This window comes from Acomys russatus, chromosome 5, assembly GCF_903995435.1.
Source record: "Acomys russatus chromosome 5, mAcoRus1.1, whole genome shotgun sequence".
NCBI classification, from domain to species: domain Eukaryota; kingdom Metazoa; phylum Chordata; class Mammalia; order Rodentia; family Muridae; genus Acomys; species Acomys russatus.
This window is the reverse complement of record NC_067141.1, coordinates 67,531,877-67,556,940: the sequence shown is the minus strand read 5'-3', so window position 1 is coordinate 67,556,940 and position 25,064 is coordinate 67,531,877. Positions and strand designations below refer to the sequence as shown.

Below are 25,064 nucleotides of genomic sequence, written 5' to 3'. Positions count from 1 at the left end.
AATTGGAAATAGGGCCATCAAAGTAAAAGAAAACAGTTTTAAAAGGGGCTGGAATAATGATGTGATTAAAAACATTCTTATTTTATTCCTTCTGTGTTAAGAAACATGAAAAATGATTCAGAGAGGAAATCCTACAAATAATATAGGAGGCTACAGCAATTAGCAACTTAGAATTTTTTTATTGTTGCAACAACTTCTACTTTCTAGATCAAGGCTAACAAACATCTAGAGTTCTTTTTTTTTTTAATTTTTTTTTAATTTATTTTTTTTATTAATTTATTCTTGTTACATCTCAATGTTTATCCCATCCCTTGTATCCTCCCATTCCTCCCCCCCCCCCCCATTTTCCCATTATTCCCCTCCCCTATGACTACTGTTCCTGGGGAGGATTACCTCCCCCTGTATATTCTCATAGGGTATCAAGTCTCTTCTTGGCTACCTGCTGTCCTTCCTCTGAGTGCCACCAGGTCTCCCCCTCCAGGGGACATGGTCAAATGTGAGGCACCAGAGTACGTGAGAAAGTCATATCACACTCTCCACTCAACTGTGGAGAATATTCTGACCATTGGCTAGATCTGGGAAGGGGTTTAAAGTTTACCTCCTGTATTGTCCTTGGCTGGTGCCTTAGTTTGAGCGGGACCCTTGGGCCCAAATCTGCCTATCATATTGTTCTACTTGTAGATTTCTAGGACCCTCTGTATCCTTTTATTTTGCTATTCTCCCATGCGTCTCTCATTTAGAGTCCCAATAGGATGCCTTTCCCTCTGTCCCAGTTTCCCGGTAAGTGAAGGCTTTCGTGGGACATGCCCCTTGGGCTAGTATGCAGATATAAGTGAGTATATACCATTAGAGTTCTCTCCTTGATAAGCACTCAGCTCCAAGCTGCAGAACACACACTGAGCACTCACAGCTTGCCTTTCAGAAGACTGTACAGCAGAACTAAGAGCACATAGCACTGAAAGGCTCTCAGAATCCCTTTCATACAACTGTCTTTTTTGTTTATTTTTGCTCTTTCTTTTTGATTCTTCAGTGCTGAGCATCCAGCTCAAGGCCTCACAAGAACTCTAGCCAGCCAGTTACACGCTCGGTCTCAGAATCTGGTTTTCAAAGCACACGTGATGAACTAATTTTCTAATCTCCCCCACTTTCAACAAACGTAATAAAATATGCCGTGTGTTGCTATCAGAGTCCAGTAGCAGTGTGTTAGCCTGTGCCAGGTCCTTGGTTCGCTGATGGCTTTGTGAGTGGACCCAGCGCATGGACATACGTCCCACTCTCCAGGGAAGGCAGCTATGTGTGCAGGAAGAAGGCACGAGCCACAGTCAGTTTCATAGTAGCACAGTTAGGTTCGAATCCAAAGCCATGAGTGCCAGCTCTGACTACTGCATCCCCTCACATTCATTCATACGGACTGAGAGGTGAACTGCCCATGAGGACCCTTCTGTCCTAGATGAGGCTCCCTGTTACGGTCACTCATGAAGGCAGGCATTTCAGTGCATTGGGTCTCTTAAAAAAAACAAACACTAATGATCTGAGATTGCTGCAAGCACAGTTGGTAATTACAGTGGTACTTGCTTCACAATGACACTGCTCTCTGCTGCACTGTAAGTGTCAAAACCATGTAAAGACCACGTTTTCTTTGTCTACCATTGTCTACCAGTCTTTGTCTACCCAGTGTCTACTACAGTGTCTGTCTTCTAATAGACTGGCAGTATAAGAGTTCTTTGAAAGAGAAAATGAGTGGAGAAATAGCTATTTGGGGCTACCTTCGAGCACCTTGGAAACCTGGCCACATGTCTAGAGCTCTAGATCTGAGAACAACAGAAATACTGTAGAGCTGAAATTGTACCCATGGGCCACTGGGCAGCTTTTGGATTTTTCTACAGGGCATCTCAATAAATAAGGTCTTGCAACTTCTCCAGGCTCCTTGCAGGCAGCCCTTTGTTAACACAGCAGGAAAGAGAGTCCTGCCATCCTTCCTTTCTTCCTTCTGCTCCTGCTGTATTTACCTAACACTGTGTGAGGGAATGTATGGAGATATGACACGGCAGTACTTATGTCCAGAGGAGGCTCATAATCTAGTTAGAGATAAGTACACTGAGCAGTGACTGGTAGGTCAGCAATACTAACCACAAAGACAACGCGAGCTGCAGGAGGTTCAGCCGTGACTTTAAGCCCCTCCCAATCAGATGTCTCTCCCTTGCCCAAGTTTCCTTAGCATGCACTAGAAAAGCTCTTTCTCCTCACTGGCTCCAAGTGATGATACTCACTCCTCACTCTGAGCCTTCAGTCTCTGCTACTGCCTGAGTATCCGCCCCCCACTGTTGCTTTAGCAAGGAAAAGCCTATGGCTGGAGCATGTTTGCTGTCTCCACAGTCTAAGGATATAAGTGTTGGTACAAAGGCATTGTGAGGTCAAAACATACTGGTCTATTTACTGGTCTACATCCACTTGGCACACGAGGAAGCAAGATCTGGATGGTAGATGCAATTGGGTGAAGCTGAGAAGCCCCGCACCGTATCTCGGTGGTTGTTATGTTTGAAGCTGGGAGCAAACGAGTTTATCAAGGTTTGGTTTGCCTTTTATAAAAACCAGGACAGAAAAGAATGCTGGGAGTGACAGAACACATATAACTACTAGGGAAAGCAACATGTTAGGACGAGTGTAGTGATTCTGGGTGGTGCACTTTGTCCCTCTGTGCCTCAAAGGCCACAATTGAAAGCTGTGGGCCCCAATTCTGCACACCATTCTCAGGTGTCCCTTAGAAACCAGCATGCCTCTCAGGAAGCCAAGGTCAATGGCTTTGGGAGAAATGGCCGCCGATTCCCTTGCGAGCAGCTGGAAAGAAATAGTCTTATTCCTTCTGCAGCCTCATCAGTCATCTCAGTCCACGGGATGTTTAATACGGAATCACTTAATTTAATAGTCATTTTGACATAAGGAATTGTTTTCTTAAAGCTAGAACTGGCTGTAAAACCTCAAGTGATATTTTACAGCTGCCATATAATAAAATCATTTAGCAATTAGTGATTAATGGCATACAACAGCACGTTTCTTCATGGCTACCTCCCAGGCTGCTGTTTCTCTCCGGTTTCACTTACTTCCCAGTTTAAAACTCATGTCCTTAGGTGACAAATCTCTTTATAGAACCACGGTAGGCTTCTGAGCCTGAAGGACTGTGGCTTCCATCAAAAAGTGCTTCATGGGGTCCTGACATGGTGGTGGGGACTTAAAGAAATAACTTAAATATAATCTGGGGCATAGAACAGATAAAAACAAAAACATGGGGCTTGCTTGGGTGCCTATAGTGATAGTTCTAGTGCCCAAAAGATGGCATCTTTGCTGGTTAACTTTTTTTCTTTCTATGGTAACATTAGCCCTTACTGGAAAAAGCATCTAAACCCTTTGAGCTCAACAGCCTTTGCCCCCTCCTGCTATTATTTTCCCATCCATTACTGAGCTTTCTGCTTCTGATCTCTCATGGAGGATGTTACACCCTGGTCTGGCCAACCCACCTACAAACACTTAGTGATTAAACATGGCAACAATATTTTTGAAGTAAAAAAGACATGCCCCCTATTAATATTTCACAAGCCAGCCCTGCTATTTCCTAATTTGCATAACCCATGCCTGTGAGATAAATTATTATTGCCATCTCCTTTTTATAAATAAAGAAACAGAAGCCATAGGAACCTAAGCTCATCCTGCAGTACAAGACTGATGCAAACCTGAACAATCAGAGTCCAACCCCATTTACTGCATCATTTTGCGTGAGTGTTGTTGCCTGGGGATGAGGATGATGACAGCAAAGCCTTTAAGGAAATCAGCACAGTGTTTAATATAATATAAGCCTTTGGTAAGTATCCCAGTGTACATATCGCCACCCTGTGTTCCAGGCATTTGCGGCTCAGGGTTGATCTAAGGGTGGATGATCGGGCTCTGAGACTTTTCTTTAGTCAATGTCCCTGACTCAGTCCATTCACACTCCTCCCCTGGTGGCTGCACACATTGTACTGCAGGTCTGTGTGGAAATATAAAAACATAAGCCCTTAGCTGAAGGCCAGTTGTCTCTGGAGCACTACATCAGGAACATGTTTCCATGAGGTCTACTGTTAAACCTTCAAACCAGCCCTACTTGTTCCGTTACCCAGTGAAGCCCCCTTTACCCCTCAGATATATAGTGACTCCCGTGAGGCTCCAGAAAATCCTTTGTACATACTATTTTCTATTCTAAAGTCTATTTGCCAAAAGAACAGCACCACAGTAATCACTCCATCCCCCAAAACACACAGATAAAAATCCACTCAGAACTTTCTTCAGCGCCTTCTTACACGGGAGGAAATTACACCTTAGTCCAAAGCACACTTTCCAAGAACCGTGTAAACATTATGCTGAATTTGAGTCTTTGTTTAAAAATTTACCTGTAAAGTCTATAAATCTGTGGTCACCTTGCCTTGTTCACTTAATTTCCAGTAGAAATCTCAAGTGTCTAACTTTTACCCATTCTAGGAAACAACATTCTGGGAATCACAGGAGGAAACAAACTTATTTTTCTGTAAAATGATGTCCTTTGACAGTTTTAATTACAGAACATATTTTCTAGAATTTCTTGGAGTGCCAGTCTCTCTTTCAGGAATCCATCACCACAGGCTCTAGGCCTCTGAGCTGGTCCTTGACATTATGTGTTCCTCCTCCTGAGATTTGCCTCCCTCCTGCACTAGGATGAATTTCTGAAAAATGTCAATGCTGATCATGGTCCATGCCCAAGCAGAAAACCTCCCAGTAGTCCATGTCTTAATGGAAACATCTTCAGTCTGGCATTGAAACCCCCAGGGCTATTATTTTAATCTGCCCCATCCTTATCAGTTCCCTCTTTCCATAGACAGTCCCCCTGATCCCCCTGACATACTGACATGCCAACAGTCTCCTGGAGGCATCCCATGTACTCCCTTTCTGAGGCTCTCCTTCTTCCTTCACTTTAATGCCCACTACTCTCCATCACATCAGAGAACCCACAAGCACACAGAGACTCTGCCTCCTTGAAACCAAAACCATCTTTCAAGTCTCTTAAATGCAAGCTCTGCCTGACTGCTGTTTGAATGTGTCCTTCCCTGGGTCTGCTTTCTCAGATTGCACCTGGTTCCCAGAACTGATCACTCTTTCCCCCCAAAAGTTGTTGATGTGTCTCAACTCCTCTGTCCTACCATCTCTCTCTCTCTCTCTTTCTCTCTCTCTCTCTCTCTCTGTTTTTACTGCATGACATCATTCAACTGTGTAGCGGTCTAAGGCGCGCACAGTCATTCTGCTCGCTCTCTCTCTCTCATCCAATAGCCAGCTGATGGGCTGGCTTCTTTAGACTGAACACGACAGGATACCCTGCTTCATTTCCCTTGTGTAGAAGGGCTTGACCTTCACAGTGGTCAAAGCTTAATTATGCTCCATGGGTTTGCTATGGAGCCTGGAATGAGGCAGCCACAGTTAACAATGGTCCAGATAAGACATGCGTGCTCAACTCTCACACAGATGGGTCCTAAGCCGAGGCATAAAGGAAGTGGCCACTATATATAAGGGGAAGACATCAGAAAGATATATGGACATGGGCTGGAGACTGAAGCATCAACAAGACTTCTGTCCTTTATATTTGTAAGCATGCACTTTTCAGAGTGAGAGCTCAAAACTGTCTCTTAAATGGAATTCCTAGCAAGTACATCTAAGCAGATCAAGATGAAATCAATAACCTTACTCATGCCATGGGGTTCAAAACAACTACAGACTTTCTTTTAATAATGACTTACATTTTATTGATACAGGGCATTTTAATAACCCTCTGAAACTTTCAGCGCACACTTACATATATTAGCTCATTTGGCAGGAGAACATGCAGTGTTTTACATTGCCTAGAGGTGACAATGTCTTTATTGGCTTCTTGTGGGGGAAGGGTCTTTTATTATAGATATTAGGAGCTTTCTTGTAGTTGAGGAGATCCAGTCTGCACTAGGCAAGCAGGAACAGTTGATAGCCTACCAATCTGTCTCCTTGGTTTTCAACATGTCCTTCTAGCTAACCTCTCTGGGTGTCCAAATTAAGTATGCTAAGGAATGGGACCTCAATTCTCGAAGCTCAGGTCTAACCATCTAGAATTGGGAATTTCCAGGCAGGGCTCAACAACCTGCGTTTCTACAGGCGGTTCATGTCAATATAACACATCTTCTTCCTTGAATACCACCTGATAAGCCAGGCTGCTGTGGACCATTGAAGGGATGGAAGACATCTCTGCCAACTTTGTCTGACAAAAGATCCACCACCACGCTGTGAAGGATGAGACTCTCAATGGAGTAGGGACTAAAAGGCTGACAGCCTTTACCCTGGCCTGCGAAGCTTACAAATGGGCCATCAGAAAACCAGAGAAGCTTTCAGCAACCCCACGGCATAGGTGAAATGAGAAAGAAACAAGCAGCTTTGGCTCTTACCCAAGTGGTTTTGCTACACTTAGGGGCCATGGATTTTTTTTTTTCTTTCTAGTTTGAGTTCTTCTCAGCTCTGGAAAAGTCCTAAAAATACAATAGTATGTTGAAACCAAAATAAAAGAGTATAAGAAGAAAGAAGAACATTTATAAAATGTGTGTGCTCAATCTCTTCTGGAGGAAGACAATAGAGGGGCAGGAACGACAACCTTCTGCTGAGCAGTAAGCCGTCCATGTCCACCAGTTCTGCACTTAGAGGCTCCATCAACTACAGACTGACAATGCGCAGGGGCAAACTGCATCTGTGTCACTTATGTACTATTTTTATTATCATTGTCCTCTGAAACAATATAGCAGTATTTTATACAGTGTTTATATTATCCTAGATATTAGAAGTAATCTAGACATTATTTACAATATTAGTAAAGATGTTGCAGGTAAACATTGTGATATTTTATTTATAGGATAATTGGACCATGGATTCTGAGGGACAACTGCTTTTCACGGTTACTTCTTTAAAGGACACTTATCAAATGAGGATAGTGGTATTAGGGGACATATGAAATAGAATCTCTCGTTCCCAGAACTACTAGGAAAAGTGCATGGCCATCCCACTGAAACAACCTCAGTGTCTTAGGTCTACTCTTTAGCAATTACTGCATACGTTGGTGCCTTTTTATAGAGCGCACTGGTTACGCGTCTGACCTTTTCAACGTTGCCGTCCCTATGCATCTCTCCAAACTGCTGAGTGGGCAAAGCAAGGATTCCCCAGGGGGTCGCCCTCTCCCTTCTCCCTGCCTCCATTCTAACAGCGCTGCACAAATGACTTGACAGCTCTCCGCAACCCTGCTAAGTTAAAGGTTGAAGAATGCCTGGCTATGACAGGACTTGCCATCAGGGAGATGGGAAAGACAGGGAAAGTCCTTAATCTATCTATCATTCATGTTGTTTGTCTAAAGATCAGATGAGGATGAGATGCCCAAAGGTGAAGAATACTTCCTGGTTTAGGAGAAGTACCATGGTTTTCTAGCAAAGGTAGACAAGATGGCATTACTTTTCAGTAGCTAGCTTTACAAACATAAAAATATGTATAGAGGGAGAAAAGCGTTGTGATTGAAAGAGCAGTATGTTAATAGAGGAAAATGTCTGACAGCCTGAGAGAGCCTCCTAATAAAGGAGTCCATTTCTGAATAAAACAAACCTGAGTTAGTGAGCAATCACTGTGCTAAGTACCATCATCCCTGCCTCCATGGCCTCTTAGCCTCTCCTCCCTTACCGCTCTTGATTACTGCTCAATTTTCCAGAAGCATGTCCATGTGAGTGTAAACAGAGGGATTTGCCAGATCACAGTGGCCCATTGATAGGGCCATCAGTCGCATCACCTTCACAGTGAATTGAGTCTGGAAACCACTTATATCTACCAAGTGGAACTCAACATCTCAGGGTGCTAAGAGAATGTGAAGAATGCCCTACCCACATGTGCCTTCCATAGAATAAAAAATAAATGAAAATGCATTTATTTCCCAATTTTTCATCTGCCAATTTTATTAGTTTTTTGTGAATTTCATACATTGCATTTTGATATTACCCATCCCTCTTCCCCAACTCCTCCCAGACACCTCCACTTCATGTGCTTCTTTAATGAATGCTCTTCGGTCTTTAAAAGAAATCTTATGCTGAAGTGTGGTATGTAAAACAAATTAATAATCTGGGTAGTCCTAGCCAGAGAAAGATGAGGGCTCAGGACCTATTCACTGCACACCCCACAAGCTTCTCTGAGCTTCATGTAGTCTCGGGAACTATTTATCAGACCCCAGAGAGAGCTTCCAAGAGCACTGTTGGAGAAATCATTAGAGCAGATAATCTCCCAAAATCCTCTCCACCCCAAACTCTACCTAGGCCTTCCATAAAAATAAGAATGCATCAGTTCAATGGGCTATTCTGCCACCACCCAAATCATCTGCATGAATACTGTCCATGCATAAAACTGCTTAGGTTTAAGTGCAGCTTAAAAAAAGACCTAATAACGATGCACTCTGGCTATAATTTTCAGAGAATTTATTTTCAGGTGTACAAAACTAGAAGACACAATAATTAAAGTGCTGTGTTAAAATGATTGCCTTTAATAAAATTCTTTAAAGCTAATGTATCAATATGGACAAAATGTATCTTTTTAAGTAAATGTGCATGAGGTATATATTTTTAAATTTATCATTTTTTTCTTAACTATGTGGTGGGGGAGACAGAGACAGGCAGACAGTGACCGCAGGATTCCCATTTTCCACCTTAGCATGAGAGATCTGTGATCACAGGGATGTAGGCAACTTTTTGTGGGGGTCTCACGCTCAGAAATCACATCCTTATGTTGTCATCGCAAGTGTTTTGCCCACTGAGCCACTTGCCCAGCCTGAAATGCATGCCTGTAAAGCTTACATTTCTATAATACTTTGATGGCGAATGGAACTTGGGATCAGAATGCCTTAGGAAGTTAACATCTATCATGAGAAAAACAAAAGCATCTTCCACTTTAAAGATGCACCAGAAAACACACATGAGAATCTCCAGGAAGAACCAAATGTTAACAAATCTTCCTAAAAATATGAACAGCCTGCCATTCCTCTATACAAGAAGTAGATATTCTCCATCAACCAGGAGAAGTAGGCCCTAGCATTCTTCTGCATCTGAGACACAGCACCATCTGTATTTGGTCAACTTCCTCAGCTTTATTTCTTAATGTTCCTCAAAGCTAATGCTTTTTTATTCATAATCATAATAGTTTCTTTTATACCCTTTTGTGTTACATATGATGGGAACCGCTTCTTGTCAGTCACTGAGGTTCTGTCCCTGACACAAGATGACCTCCAGCTTGCAGCCTTTTGTATTTTATTATTGGCATCAAGCCAGAAATGTTTTCCTCAGAAAACAGCAGTTACAAGTATAATAGTAAGCTACATGCTGATTTTGGGAAAACCAGACCCAAAATATTGTACCTTAGGATCTGAATATGGAATAAAAATGCCTAAGTGGATGGGCCAAATTTACTTAATTTCAAAGATAGTTTGCTTCACTGACTACTAAATTAATGAGGATTAATAATTTCTTCCAATTATCCTCTTATAACTTGTTATTTTATTATTAACTTTATAGTTGATTCGTATTAAAAACTTGCACACCAGATTGAAGAGACTCAAGTAAAGGTGGAAGGAATGTACCAAGTGTGTCCTTTCTGGCTGGTGGAACACTGGTTATAGAGACTCAGGGCAACTTCCCAAAGTCATATTGTTTCCAATTTAGAGTTCTCCTACTACTCTGATACCAGATTCAGGAATATTGTTCTGTGTGTTTTCAAGATCTTAGGGCATCCTTTGTACACAGACTCCGAAAAATTACAGATACAACTCATCATCTATACCCACGTAGATCATTCCTGTCAATCTGAAGACAGAGACTTTAAATTCTGGTACCAACATCCCCTTTCACTTCTAACCTTATTTCTCTCCTACCTAGTCTCAGGATGTCAGAAAGGATGGAGTGGTGCAGGGAGGTAGGAAAAAAATCCAATAAAGTAGCCAAAAATCTGACTTCAATAATCAGTACCCTAATCAATGTTTTATGAAAAATAGGAAATTTGTGAATGCCTTAGGGTTTCTGTTGCTGTGATGAAATACCATGACTAAAAGCAAATTGGGGAGGAAAGGGTTTATTTGTCTTACACTTTCAGGTCAGACTCTATCACGGGAGGAAGTCAGGGCTTAAGCAGGGCTGGAACCTAGAGGCAGGAGCTGATGCAGAGGCCATGGAGGGGTGCTGCTCACTGGCCTGCTTCCCATGGCTCAGCCTGCTTTCTTACAGAACCCAGGACCAGCAGCAGCATGGCGCTGGCACCACCCACAGTGGGCTGAGCACTCCCCCATCAATCACTCATTGGGAAGATGCTCTACAGCTGGTCCTTATGTAAGCATTTTTCTCAATTGAGGATCCCTCCAAGCAGATAACTCTAGCTTGTACCAAACTGAAATAAAACCAGGCAGCGCAGGGAACTTCACAAGATCATTCCTAATTCATTTTGGCACATAACTGAGCAAGAAAACTCGTAGACATTTAGAGTGAAGAAGAAAAGGCAGTAAGAGCCAGAAAGCAGGGAGCTTGCTGTGAGATTGTGTCTTCTAGACTTACTAGAAGCTCTCCCATGAAGTCCTACCACATTGTTGCCTAAACATGAGCTGAGCAAGACAGACCTGCAAATGTGGGTGAAAGAATGTTCACAAGGCCTCAACCCTAGATGAAGAACTGCAGGCAACTAAGCAATGATGAGAATGGGAGAAATAGTCTTCACCAGGGAGGAGCGCATCAATTGTTTATTGAATCCCAAATGGTCAGCCTTAAAATCATATAGATACAGGCAACATTATTCATACTGAACAGGGCATATTTATTTATGTAAGAATGTATGCACTACACACACACACACACACACACACACACACACAGTGTGCGTGTGCATGAAACAAAGAAAAAGAGGCTATACATTTGAAAAAAGTAAGGGGGTACATGAGAAGGTTTAGGGGGGAGAAAATGGAAATGGGAACTGATCAAATTATATTATCATCATAAAAATAATTATTACAAACAAAAATCTTGAATATGAAAATATAATCTTCCTCTTTGAATTTTCCAATTAACTTCCAAGTTACCATGAGATTTTTGTTTCAAAATTAAAATATTTTCCTATGTTGTCAGGATTTGTGGGAAAGATTCACCCAGGCAGAAACTGTGTTCATCACAAACAGTAACTAAATGCAACATAGTTTAGCTTTGGGGCACAGGTGAAAAATGAATGTCACCAACCTCAAAAGTCCCAGACCTCTGGCAATACTTCCCCTACAAAAAAAAAAATCAGAGGAAAACTGCCTAACATGTGGGCACATAGTTAATTTGAAAAGTGTTCCTCATACTTTATTTTACTTAACAAAATTAAAATGTCATAATTTGTTAAAATATACATTAATATGATCATTTAGTAAGTTATTAAATTGTTATACAGCCATAGAGTGAAATACTTGATGGTTAGTAGATGCTTTCCAAACCATAATGTAGATGAGGGCTCAGCCTACCTATGTCATGTATTACCCATCATATACCAGTACATTTATATGATTGAACAAACCAGTATTGCATTTCAAAATGACATAAATTACTACCCTTAAGATCACAAGCCAAAGAACACTCTAAAAGTAACATAGAGGACATTTTGATGGGATAAATGAAAAGATTTGAGAATATGACCCTTTCAAATAAAATATGCTAAATGTAATAAAATAATTAATAACTGAAAGATAAGTTAGGGACAATAATGAAATAAAAGAAGAGATAATACTTTGAAAGAACCCATACTGAAGAAAAAGTTAGAACAGATGGCCACATAGGAAAAATAGAATAAATGATAAATGAAACACATCACACTCACCACTCTGATAAATGCAATTAAAGCAAAGGGAATCCCTTTTGCATATTAAGTTTAATTACTTTAAAAATTAATTTCCATAAGAAATCATAAAATAGTGGTTTTTTATAGTAGAAACTGGTCCAAACTTACTGAAGCAGAGTTTATTATTATAATATATATATATGTGTATATATAGTTCTAATAATCCATCATAAAATAATAATAAATGCTAAGATAATTGTTTTGAAGTTTTCAAAAACATTTTAATGATTTTTAAAGGTAAAACTACAGAAGCAAGATCAATATAATGACAAATAATTAGTAAATTATTACATAGCCACCAATTAAACACAATGCAAGTTTTAAATATATTTAGGAAGAACAGGGAACTTTACAGAAGAAATATTTAATTTCACTCTAGCAAGATAAATAACTCTAAACACAGCATTAGTACTACTCTGGTAGGAAGACATATATGATTTTTCTAAGTATCTGTGGGACAGTGAAATTAAAATTAGTCCCTTGTTTGATTTTCTGACTTTCTCTTGAATATCTACAAAAGTTTTATGTGTACAACCAAAAAAATATTTGTTAACGTGGTTCATTTGTAGTTTTTTTTTAAGGTGTATTTCTCTTCTTCTAGCATTTCCTCTTCCTCATCTATGAGCCACAGCCATTTCTGCTGCAGGAATTTCCTTGATAGATCTTTCTATAGATTTTTTTCTTCATTCCTTTCCAAGCTCCTCCTTGTCCTATTCTCCATTATGGACCCAATTGTGTCACCCAAGTCTACATGCTGAAGCCCAGTCTTTGAAGAGGTGACCAACGTTTGTGGGTGTGGCTTGGAGCTGAGGTTGTATTTGGAGGATGAGCCCCTCCACATGGAATGAATTTATTTAGAGAAAGTGCTATCAGAATCCACAGGTTGAAAGCCACTGTTCTAGAACAGTGAGTTAAAGTTTAGATCAAAGTTTTAAGCATTCATTCCAGCCACATTCCCTTAAATCATTTATTCTATGTTTTCACTATGATTTCACTTCTTGATTCTCCTACGTTTTTTACACCACAGCCGTCGTGACTATGATTAGTGTCTGAAACATGGATAGATGAGATTCTTCTGCCTCAACTGAAATTAGTATATTTCTGACTGAGTAGAAACCCAGATAAGATCCCTCTCTATGAGCTAGAGGAGTGTGCCCACAACCATTTTGGTACTCTGTAGACTTCAGCCTGTAGAATTATGAAAAAAATAAGTCTGCTGTTTAAGACTCACAGTCAGTGATAAGTTGTGAGGGTTGACTGACTAACCCATGGCCCTCAAGCAAGTGGGGTTAAACCCTCAGAATTCTTTGGTGAGAAGAGGGGCGGTTTCTCCTACCCACAACCTTGTACAGAGCTTGCACTGTAAATAGTCTCTACCCCTTAGCTCCCTTATATTGTGACTGAGATGCTTAGCTCCACATCTTCCTCTCCTCTCTATAAATTCCTTCTGGACCTGTTCCCTACTCATGAAACTGCCGAACAATTCATTGCCATCGATGTTTTCAGCTTCCCCACATAGCCTGTAAGTACTGCATAAGCTACAAGACTCCAGGAAAATTAGTCATCAAAGACACTACTCTATGTGGGGGTATTTCTGTTCTATTCCTCAGAGTAATAGCTGACTACAGTGTACATCTTTTGAGCACCGAATTTTGTTCAGTTCTCCTACAGCCAAGATTCCAGTAGCCACACAGCATGGGTGGCCTCCACCAGCAAAGTAAAAACTAGTTTCTGCTTGAAAGCTAAGCTTTCATATCTCCCTTCCTGACCTTGCATGTATTATTTTGAATATAATGTATTTTTAAATTGCTGCACCATCTTAAATATGTAAGGGAGAGTTGAATTAAATATTATTTGTGGCATACCCTGCTTTGCAGAGGGCCTCTAAATCCGATCCCTTATATCAGGTCGATGCCTGAATCCCATTACTTGAGATTACAAATGACTATGTTTGCAAAATCGTGCAGGCACACTTGGAGACGGCATCAAAAATTCAGCCAGTAATGTTAACTTTGTTTGAAAAGATCTTGATTTTTCCAGGATGCAATCTCAAGGCATTCTGCCCATTCCTTAACTCTGTCTCTGTAAGAGATAATGCATTAATAGCTTAAGGATGACTCGGCAGCTGGTTCTTCAGGAATCATGATCCACACTTAAAGTGAGTTCTTAGCTGAATAGAAAAGAGGCTGTTTTTTGCTGCAAGGTGCAGGCTACATACAATGGTTCTCAACCTTCCTGGTTCTGTGACCCGTTATTACAGTTACTCATCTTCTGGCGACCCACAACCATAAAATTATTCCGGTGCTACTTCATAACTGTAATTTTGCAACTGTTACAAATCATAAGGTAAAATATCTGATATGCAGGGTATGTGACATGCTGCCCTCCAAGGAATCATGAAGTACAGATTCAGAACCACTGCTCTAGAATGGTGAGATCATCAGAGTTCACACTTACATCATAGGTTTAAGCATGCACTCCAGCCACAATACCTTAAGGCATTTATTCTCTATTTTAATTTCTTGATTCTCTTACATTTCTTATACCTCAGCTGTCATATGACCATGAGAGATGTCTGGAATATGGACAAATGAGATGCTTGTGCCTTAACTGAAATCAGTACATCTCTGAATGGGTAGGTGTGCACATGGCGCTTTCTCTCTCTCTCTCTCTCTCTCTCTCTCTCTCTCTCTCTCTCTCTCTCTCTCTCTCTCCCTCCCTCCCTCATATGCATATAGATTCAAAAATATTATCAGAAAAATTCAATTATGCTGTCAAATGCAAAATAATATAAGCTTATTATTAAATGAGTCTCAGACTGAGGACATAGCTCTCAAGTCTGCCAACTAAACTTAAAACTACAGAGTTAGAGAATCAGACAATCAGAACGCACAGACCTAGAGATACTTCAATCTAGTAAAACCATATAGAAAGATTCAAGCAGAGCAGCCTCGAGTTTGGTATCAAAGAGGACACAGTGCCAGACACAAGTAGTGTATGGACACAGGGCAGCTGACGACCACAGAATTCTAAGATTATAACCTTAAAATACACACTCAAAAAGTAAGTGGCTAGCTACTTGGGTGCAGCAAATCACCAAAGATAGGAGCTAAAACCAATAAATGTTCAGCTATTTCTGCAGCTCCAGATTGGGAACCATGCGCACAGTACCTCCTAAGAGTGTCTCAGAAGTATTAGCCAGAATTTCTGTCTCAAAGGAGTGGCTGGCTGGTGAGGGATCTACTTCAAAGCTCATTTGCATGTCCGAGAGTAGCAGTCAGTTCCTAGCTAACACTAAACTATTCCACTGGCAGCCTGGTTCCAGGATCCAGCCTGCACTAAAGGGGAGGAAGGGCAGACTACCAGAAGGCAAAGATCCTTACATGGAGGCATACCTAAGGCTGCCTGCCACAAGGAGGAAGCAAGTTAGCTGTAAATGAGCTCAGGTTGTTATACGACATCGGTGGAATGGAAAACAAAACAAACAAGCAACAACAACAACAACTACTACGAACCAAATCATAACATATATGATTTGAGTAATATTTGAATGGCAAGGTTTAAAATACGAACCATCTATTTTTCCCATCTCACTGTCCCTTCCTTAAAGAACACCTCACTAGGATCCTTGGGCACATCCAGCAGGAGGGGCCTGTTTTCATTTCCTATTCTTCCCACTGCCCCTGCTGGCCTTTCAGAAAGAGATAAGCATTGTGGGTCAATATTAAACACACTGTAGACATGGATCCAAGCACATCTCCCCTTACACACCAGTCACTCTTGGGCCTGCAGTCAGGCATCAGAGTAGCAATCTTTAAGATGCCCTTTCTACCAGAGGTATATGCATCTCCCATGTTCCCATTGCTCTTGATCTGTTCTTTTTATTTTTTTATTCTGGTAGAAGGCGAAAGTGGTCCCAGTGAGCTGACAGTCCCTAGTACAAGAATAACGCAAGTCATTACTGATAGGACAGTGGCCCAGACAGAAACCCAGAACAAGAGGAATGGTTTCAAAACAGAAATGCTGCTTATTTTGGGGAGATCTGCTGGAATCTGTTTCAGGCTCCGACTGCCCCACCTCTTTCCTCAGCACCTGGTCTAGGCACAGCAACACACCCTGCAGGGCTGGCTGAGGTGCTGGATCTGCCAGTCAGACAGACAGATCTGCATCAGATAACACCATGGAAGCCGGTGAGTCAGCATGCCAGTTGATTGTTTCCAAATATACAGACCTTTGTTGGTCAGGGCCAAGTTTTACACCAGACTCTTTCAACATGCATGGTGGCAAAGTATCAAAATCGCTCCTGCTGTGACATTTGGCCAGAGTGATGAGAAGCGGGATTTGAAGGTGGAAGCTTGATTAAAATAATAAATTTCATCATCACTGTTTTCTTTTGATATTCTGAGTGCAGAGTGGAAAACAGCAGAAGGTATTGTTCTTGCAGAAGCAGCTCTTATGACTCACTCCTGAAAATGTTCTCTGACACCTTGAAGTTTCCCCTTTGTGACAGTCTCTCCCTGGAACAGACAAGGTACTACCACACTCTTGTTGGAATAGCCTTCAGACAGAAGACACCCCCGTCCTTGTTTTAAACAGTTAAATAACATTTGTGGTTGAATATGGAAGCCTTATACATGCTCACTTCGTTCCTATTTATGCCTAAGCTTGCTTGCACGCAACATTTTCTTGGGGGGGGGGTAATTTTATTAAAACAAACTTATACGAAAAAAAAAAAAAAAAAAAAAAAAAAAAAGATGCCCTTTCTTTGCATCCCCTAACATGTGTTATCCAGAATGCCTACATCAGCTCACATCTTAAAGGACTTTTAACCAGTCTATGTTATTATCCAAGTACCCTTAGCAAAAATAGCAGAGTTGAAATCCATGTCACCATAGCGTGTAATTATTCGTTGGAATTTTTCAAGTAGTGACAACAAAGAACATCTTGTCATTTCTGGAGACAGAATAAGTAAAGAGAGAAGAAGTCTGGTCTGTAGAAGGCACACTGGAGATATTCTTTTATCCTTTCACAAGATGGCACACAAGGGTCCCATTGGAAATCAGGGGCACTAGATACACAAAGAACATAGGAGAGCTAGTACTCACATCATCTCAATTAAAGATACCCACAGAGGGTGAGCATCCAGGGAAAGTGCAGGACCACAGAGAGAAGCTATGAGCCACACATGTTCACACTGGGTGCACAGAAAACACACACACACACACACACACACACACACACACACACACATACACACACTCCTACTGAAGAATGTGCCTATTTGTTCAGTTTCTTCCAGGAGCACCGCTCCCGGCTCAGTGGAATTAAACAACAGAAAAAGCAGAAAAAGGGAACTGAGCAGACAAACTTTCCACCTGACTGTAACTCTTCACACACCGAGTCTAAGAAGAGTGGAAAGAAAACATTAATGTACTTCTCCTCATATGCTCTTGTGAATTTCCATTTCTAGGGCACCTGGGATGATGGAGAGGTGGGATGATGGAGAGGTGGGATGATGGAGAGGTGGGATGATGGAGAGGTGGGATGATGGAGAGGGAGCATTACACAGGCACAGAGAGGCTCAGGTAACAAGTGAATAAACACCAGTAAACGGGGAGCGTTTGAGTCAGTTGTCTCTCCTTCTGAAGCATGACTGATGACTAGGTCATCCTGCAGCACTGCTAGGTGACCTCGTTTGATCTGGTTAGATCATCTGTTTTAACTACGGAGGCACTTATTTGGGGTACCCATTAATATGCTTCAAACCCTGCACCATCCTACAAACATCCAGGGCTCAGCTAATGAGGAAATTCACAAAGCCCTTTCTCAAACATTGCAATAATAACCATTGTAGCAGTTCTGATAGGAATCACCTCTAGAACACAATGTGCACCCTTGCCCCCAAATTTCTCTCTAAGCTTCTGATTTCATCAACTGAAGGTGGCATGAGTAAAGCTATCATTCATGAAAATCTATCCTTCAGACATTTGCAAATGCCCAATTATAAATAGCAATATTTCTTTTTTTCTTTTTTATAGTAGCAAGTTCTTCTCTTTACAAAATTTTTATTAAATATTTTTACATATACATTTATATTATTACACATATATACAATAAACTACCTACAGCAAGAAGAACCATAGTGCAGTCAGGAATTATATATATGTTATATTCATAGTGTTTTGGCTATTTGTATTTGGCAGCCTTGAAGAAAACATCTTTCCTATCTTGGTGAGTCTAAAATTCTGAATGTAAATCAATATCTATCATATCTCATCATTACCAACTTAAAACATCTATCTAGACCTAAAAACATCTTAACTCCTAAACAACTAAGCTTAATTGTAAAACTAAACTATCTGATCTTCAATCCCATCAGAGACTTGAAAAGGAATAAAATTAATTACCTGAGTACCTCCTTATGGAGATGGCTTCAAACGTGGCAAACAAGCCACTGAGCAAAATGTCCTCATTTCTACCACAAACAGAATCCTGCCTAAAAATGGACAAGCTTGGATGCAGGCAGAGTCAATGACCAAATTCTACCAAGACAGGGTAAGCAAGTCCCCAATAGTTCCTGTCTCACAAATTTGTCCATCAGATATATTGGGCCAGAAGGCTGAAGATGATGCTACATCATTATAGAGCATTTTGGGTGACTGTTCAGGCAGCAAACCGTCTCTGTCATCTTTTCATTTGGGAGGCTGCTAACCTGTACTCCCTGTCTACTCAGGTAATAGAGAACAATTCGTATGTGTCATGCAATCATCACCTTGTGTCTGAAAGCTACAAGTGAAAAGTCTCCTTGACTTTTACATCAATGTCTCCTCCCACCAGTGTGTTCTACCATCTCAACATGACACATAGCAGCCTCTGTCCTAAAGAAGTCGCTTTAGAACATTTCCTTGTTTGGTTTTATTTTTATCAGTTCATAAGAAGAGTGGCAAAAACAACACTGGGCTTGCGGTATGGATTCTGAGAAGTAAATAGTCCCACTGAGCTGTTATCAATACCCATGAGCACATAGACCCTCACACATGGGATTCCCACTTATGCACCAGCAAAACAATGAATGACTTACGGGTCATCCTCTAGAGACTGATAATAAGCACAGTAGCTAAGGTATTTACTAATTATGCTTTGTTAGAGACTTCTAGTGCACAAATTAAACATCTAAAGTACAGATTGAAACTACTGAGTCTCACTTCCCTTTCAGTGGCCCTGTGCAACTGCAAGACAGACACGCTTACCATTGCATGCTTGTGGAAAACACAGGTTAAATACAGCACATTATGGCCAAGGTTTGCCCTTTCTTCAGAGCAATTTATACCTTGAATTTTCTAAAAAAGGTACAAGATATGCCTGTTACATATACCAACCATGTACTTTCAACGCAAGTGGGTAAAAGACTTAGGTAACCTTGGATTCTGTCTTTGATTTAAAAAAAAAAAAGACAAAAAACTATGAACTCTTCCTCTGTGACTCCTATGACACCTAAAAGAATAATCACAGCAATTATGCATCAGAAGAAAAGAAGTGATAATTGCAAAAACGAAATGCTCAGCTATCACTTGGCTGGCTGGCACGGGCACTAACTTTTATATTTCCCCATGGGGGCATATATGAAAGAAGCACAGAGTGGAGATGAAATGCAATTATCAGGACCTGGGGATTTATTCTGCCTGCCCCACAGAAGAAGGGTGTGGAGGAGGAGCAGCTGGAACAGTCCCTTCTGGCTCTCTGCTGAAGACAGGAAAGTGCTGCTCTCTGTCCACTTACCCTCTCAGCAAAACAGCAAGGATGGCATGGCTCGTGCCATATACTCTGCTTCCTCCCTCCTTGGCCAGTACCTTACCATCTCAAGTTTATTCCAGAAACAGAGGGTTCTCTCTCTCTCTCTCTCTCTCTCTCTCTCTCTCTCTCTCTCTCTCTCTCTCTCTCTCTCTCCCTCTGTCTCTCTCTCTCTGTGTCTCTCTCTCCCTCTGTCTGTCTCTGTCTCTCTCTCTGTCTCTCTCACTCTGTCTCTCTCTCTCTCTCTCTCTCTCTGAATAATGGCATACTGAGACATTAGTCTGTTTCAGCTGAGCAAAGGTATACTACGCTGCTAGAGTTTCAAAGGAAAATACTGATTTTGTTTTGCCTTAGTCCACTGCAAAAGATTAATAGTTCCAAAGGCAGACCAAATAATAGTTATAATAAGAGTTATGGATGAAATAAATCTTAGTCTGCAAAAGGCGAAAATAGGAAGGCTAGACCAGGTGTGGAGTCGAGACCAATTCATTTTTGCTCCTATCACCACTGAACTGTGCACACTAGGACTTGGTGGATTATCACCGTATGCATAGGCAGTTATTGTTTTCATATCTGGACGTAGTTTTTTGGATACAAAAGGGACTGGTTGGTTTGCTGTGCTGTTACTGTGACTCTGTACATGTCCAAGGCAGTTGTCAGCCCCAACATCACCATCCTCAGCTGATAGATATCATATAGGCATAAATGACAGGCGTTGCTTTTGAAGGGTAATTGGAATAATATTTTTGAGATTAAGTTGTGAATGGGCACTATGATCAAGGGCTTTAATTTTGTTTTTATTTTTAATTAAGAATGTCTTAATGTATTGTATATGCTGCTCTATGCTTTCTCATCTCTATTCCTTTATCTATTATTTCTGCTGAAGGAAGCAAGACTGAAGAATCTCATGATTATAGAGAACTGCATAAGACAAATGGATTCCGAATTTGCTTTAATATGGTAAAATAGTATTCGTGATTAAAGAAACGTTAGTTAATAAAAATGCCTTCTGATGGGAGAGGAGGGTTAATTTCCTGTTCAAAACATTAACTCGCCAACAGCAACATTTTACAGCATATGGCCTGGGGAGAGAGTTCTATGGTATTTATGAGAGGTGGCATAAGGAAAGACTCTATAGTGGCTTCAGATTGGCATGTGTCTTCAGTTGGAGTTATTCCAGAGCATTCCCTATCTCCCCCACAGATCACAAGTCTGAAAAGTTAGAATTGGGCAGTGGTGACCTAAACTATCTGGACCATAGAAGTTCCTATGAAAATAGAATCATTTGGTAGAAATGTTGTGTTTTACAGGATGTCTTTGGGAGCAGTGCTCTGCAGCACTCGTCCATAAAGCCTGTGCATTTCCCACATGAGGAGAGCTTGGTACTATATTTACTTCAGAGCACCCGCCCATGAGCCTTCTCTAGCTCAGTGCTTTGAAAAGTCAAGGTACACAATAAATACCAGGAATCATGTGCCAATTGCAGAAATTATGCCAGGGCCTCAGATTCTGTATGTCTAACAAGCTGATGCTTCAGGCCCATGACTTTCTCTTTGATTAGCAAAGAGCTCAGAGACACTTGTCTCCTTCAGCTGAAGGTGCCCAGATGTTCAGGCCACACTGTTATCTCATCTTTTCTTTATCCTGGAAGTTCTGAGTACACAAAGGATGCTTACCAGTAAAATCTGTTGGGTGTGATGCGCTCATGCATGAGTTGCCATCGTCTTCCAAAGTCCATGGAGCTGTAAAGCTGAAAAACAGTGAATAAACCACATAAGTTAGGGGCTAAATGTAGACATCAACACGGGTGTCCCCTGCCATTAAATTCCAACATCAGGGTGCTAGCAATATCCAAGTAGATACCCAATTTACTCAGATAAAAATGCAAGAATCATATTGTTCATCATGTTGCCTCCTTGATCTATTGTTAACTGGCTGATGCTTTTGATCTGAGTATATTTTTTTCTGATGGATATCACTGACTCTTCATAGGTAAAACGTTTAAGATAATTCTTATTTTTTTTTTTTGTTTTAAAACACATGATCCTCCCCACATTCTCAGGACTCACTCCAAAGATTGGGGCAACAAGAAATAGGCAGATTCTGCACTCTTGGGGGAAAGGTGCATTATGTAAAACTCTTCATCACTTCTTATCTCAGCTAATGTTATATGCAACATATTATACTCTTTGGTTTCTTTGTTTATGACCTACATCATATAGGCACTAAGAAATGGAACTGTTTAATGCCACCAGAAATGCCAGGATGATGACAATACCTGCCTTAGCAAGATGGTAGGGGTAAACCTATCTCAGAACATTTCCTTCCCTCCATACACAAGATAAACAAGAAAATCTGTAAACAAAGAAGTAAATAAAAACTTTGTAACCATTCCAGTCTATACATCTCTCTTCCTTCTCATCTCTTATTTTTATGTGTATAGTTGGATTTAGTGTATAGTCGTGTATAGTCTATTTTACTAGTTTAGTCAGATTACTTTTCTACTAATTATATGGGTGCTGTCTCACTCTATAACAACCTGTGGAAAACTGACCACAAGTCACTTTCAATCGAATAAGTATTTTAAGGCACAAAGCCTGATTCTAAATGACAGTGAATAATGATAGTGGTGGTATTAATAATTCTACCATGTTGTGCTTTCAAATACATCAGACCATACAGATTAGATGAAAGTAAGGCAGTGATCACCAGCATCAACCCCTGCTCACCAATGTTCTCTGATCCATCAAGACAGACGTGATTATCCCATTCTTGATTCTGCTACTGCGCTTACTAGCTGCCTAGTGCTACTAATGATTGGTATGCTGCTGCTGCTTCTGAAAGGCGCCGTGTGGTAAGGGTTGAGTTTACATGCTTCAGTCACCTGCATGTGAGAGACAATGGCTTTAGGCTGCTTGAACGAAAGCCCTATTTTTTCTGAAACTCAATCTTGGAGAAGTTGAATTTGGGTTGAGAGATCCAGAACTTAAATTTTCTAATGACCAGCACAATTCTCCTACAAAAAAAAAGTTTGCATCTATTGTATTATGATCATTAAACTACATTTTGGGAATGCGGCACACGAAATTTTATTGGTAGAGAAATCAGATGAATCCAGAAATGAAGCAGGTGGCCCTTAATATACAGAAAAAGGAGCATGTACAGTAAAACCCCTAAATAGTGTCCCTTTTACCTAGCACCTGTAGAGTTGTGCTCTCCAGAACCTCACTGTCAGGTCACGTGGTCATGTTCCAAGTCCGTTATTTCACATTACATTTGATAATTAATCTAAAAAACTTTATGGTATCCAGAAAAAAAAATTTGATCTTTTTATGTTTTATTAGGCTTATATTTATTAAACAGTGGCATCATGAAAAAATATAATTTTCTACTGATAGAATTAGTTATTTCCATAATTTAGTAGACATACAGATTGATGTTATTGACATTTATTTTCATTTTCAAAATACTATATGACAGGGATGGATATATGCTATCAGTTCCATTTTGTATCTCAAAGTAGCAACATTTGATGCTGAAGGTGACTGTAGCAATTGCACACAAAACCAGGGTGACTCTCCTGGATTAACTGATCTCAAGTTTCTACTATACTACAGCAACTCTACAGTAGTTCTCACAGTATTTATGCAAGCTGTGCTCTCCCTCCAAGAATAAGTACTAATTGTTGTATTTCCAGTTCCCTATATAGGGAAAATAGGCAAAACTAGTGTCCATTGCTCCTATTCTCCTTTATGTATCAACTTAGTGAATAAAGCAATGCTGGCTTTAGACTGTTAAGCTACATGTCATATAATAGCAAATCTTATTATTTTTACTGAAAAATAAATATTATATGCATTATATCTTTATGAGTTCAATGGGACAGTTTTATGTATGGTGAGATTGTGAAATAGTAAAATTACACTCAATAAATCCATTATATCACATAGTTACCATTTGTAAAGTTAAAACATTTAAACTCTACTTTTCTAGAAATAATGAAACATACAACGCATTTATTTACATTACCATTCTGGGAAAGAGATCACTAAAACTTACTTTTCTTATACAGACAAATTTTCCCTTTGGTCCATATTTTTGTACCCCCTACTTCCTGGCCTCTGATGGCCATCTACTCTTGACTAGTCTTTGATGCCAGCTTAAGATTCCATAAATCAGTGAGATTGGGTTGACTTTGATTTCCTGTTCTTCACATCTAATTCCTTAGGAAGAAAAATGTAACTCTACTGATAATACATACATACAGGAATGCCATGTTATAGGGGAAATTGGTATTGAAATAATCACACACACACACACACACACACACACACACACACACACACACACACACACACACACACACCAGGGAAAGATAGAGAGACCTGAAGCATTGATAGAAGTAGAAATGGAACAATGAGGTTCCATGAGGAAATAAATCTTGAGCTGCTCCTTTAGAGACAGCTAGCATGAGTTCACAAGAAGTTGGACAGAGATTTATGAAGTAGAAGGGACAATTAGACCAAAAGGGCCAAATGACCAGTATCCTGAACTTGGCTTACAGAAGCACTTAAGGACATGATGGCTATTCTTTACTAAAAGGAGTTTCTCTGCCCACCTACTTTCTGATCTAACTTTTCATCATTGGCTTATATCTATTTTTGTTTGTTCCTATGCAGCATCTATATTTATACTAGAAAGGAGATGGATCACACCAGTAATTGGAAAGAAGATGTCAATACACTTAATTGCAAGAATTGATTTTTCTAAGTAGGACTTCAAGAAATGACTTACTTTCCTTCCTGTGGCAGATATCGGAGGGCCTGATGCTCAGACTGAAGATGTATATTTCCCAGTTATATGTAGGAGGCATTATGATACAAAGTTCATCCTTTGTCAGGCTTGAATCTAGCCATAGCAAAGAGATAACTGTCTAGTGTCTTCCTCTGCTGACAACCCAAGAGGCTCACACTGACATGCTGAAGCCTACCCTTGGGGAGGTTATCAGTCCCTCTGCCATGGAGTATCCTGATGGAAGGGGAATGCTCCCTGGAGCAAACTCTTTGGAGAAGCATGATCTTCCTACCACAGAAAAGATAAACAGTATTGGTCCCCTCCCTTGTCTCTGATTTCGCTCTCTTAGCTCTTCAACTTGACTGATGAAGGAAAAATTAAATTGAATTTTCCACCTATGGGAAAATTCAGATGAATAGAAAGGAGAGACTCCCACACACGAAGGGCCCAGGCTTAGCTACCTTCTCTTTCAATGTAAAGTGAGTTGTTGAGTCTGGACTGTATTTTCATCCTACCACGAGCTAGGT

General features: G+C 40.5%; 1 protein-coding gene across 1 annotated transcript in view; it reads right to left on the bottom strand.

Moving 5' to 3' along the window:
- Positions 1-25,064, bottom strand: part of Sorcs3 (sortilin related VPS10 domain containing receptor 3) — a 623,313-nt gene that overhangs the window by 197,295 nt on the left and 400,954 nt on the right. Inside the window, exon 5 of the mRNA XM_051146759.1 lies at positions 21,420-21,493. Within this exon, the coding sequence (XP_051002716.1) occupies positions 21,420-21,493 (74 nt within the window). The remainder of the gene's footprint in view (positions 1-21,419; positions 21,494-25,064) is intronic.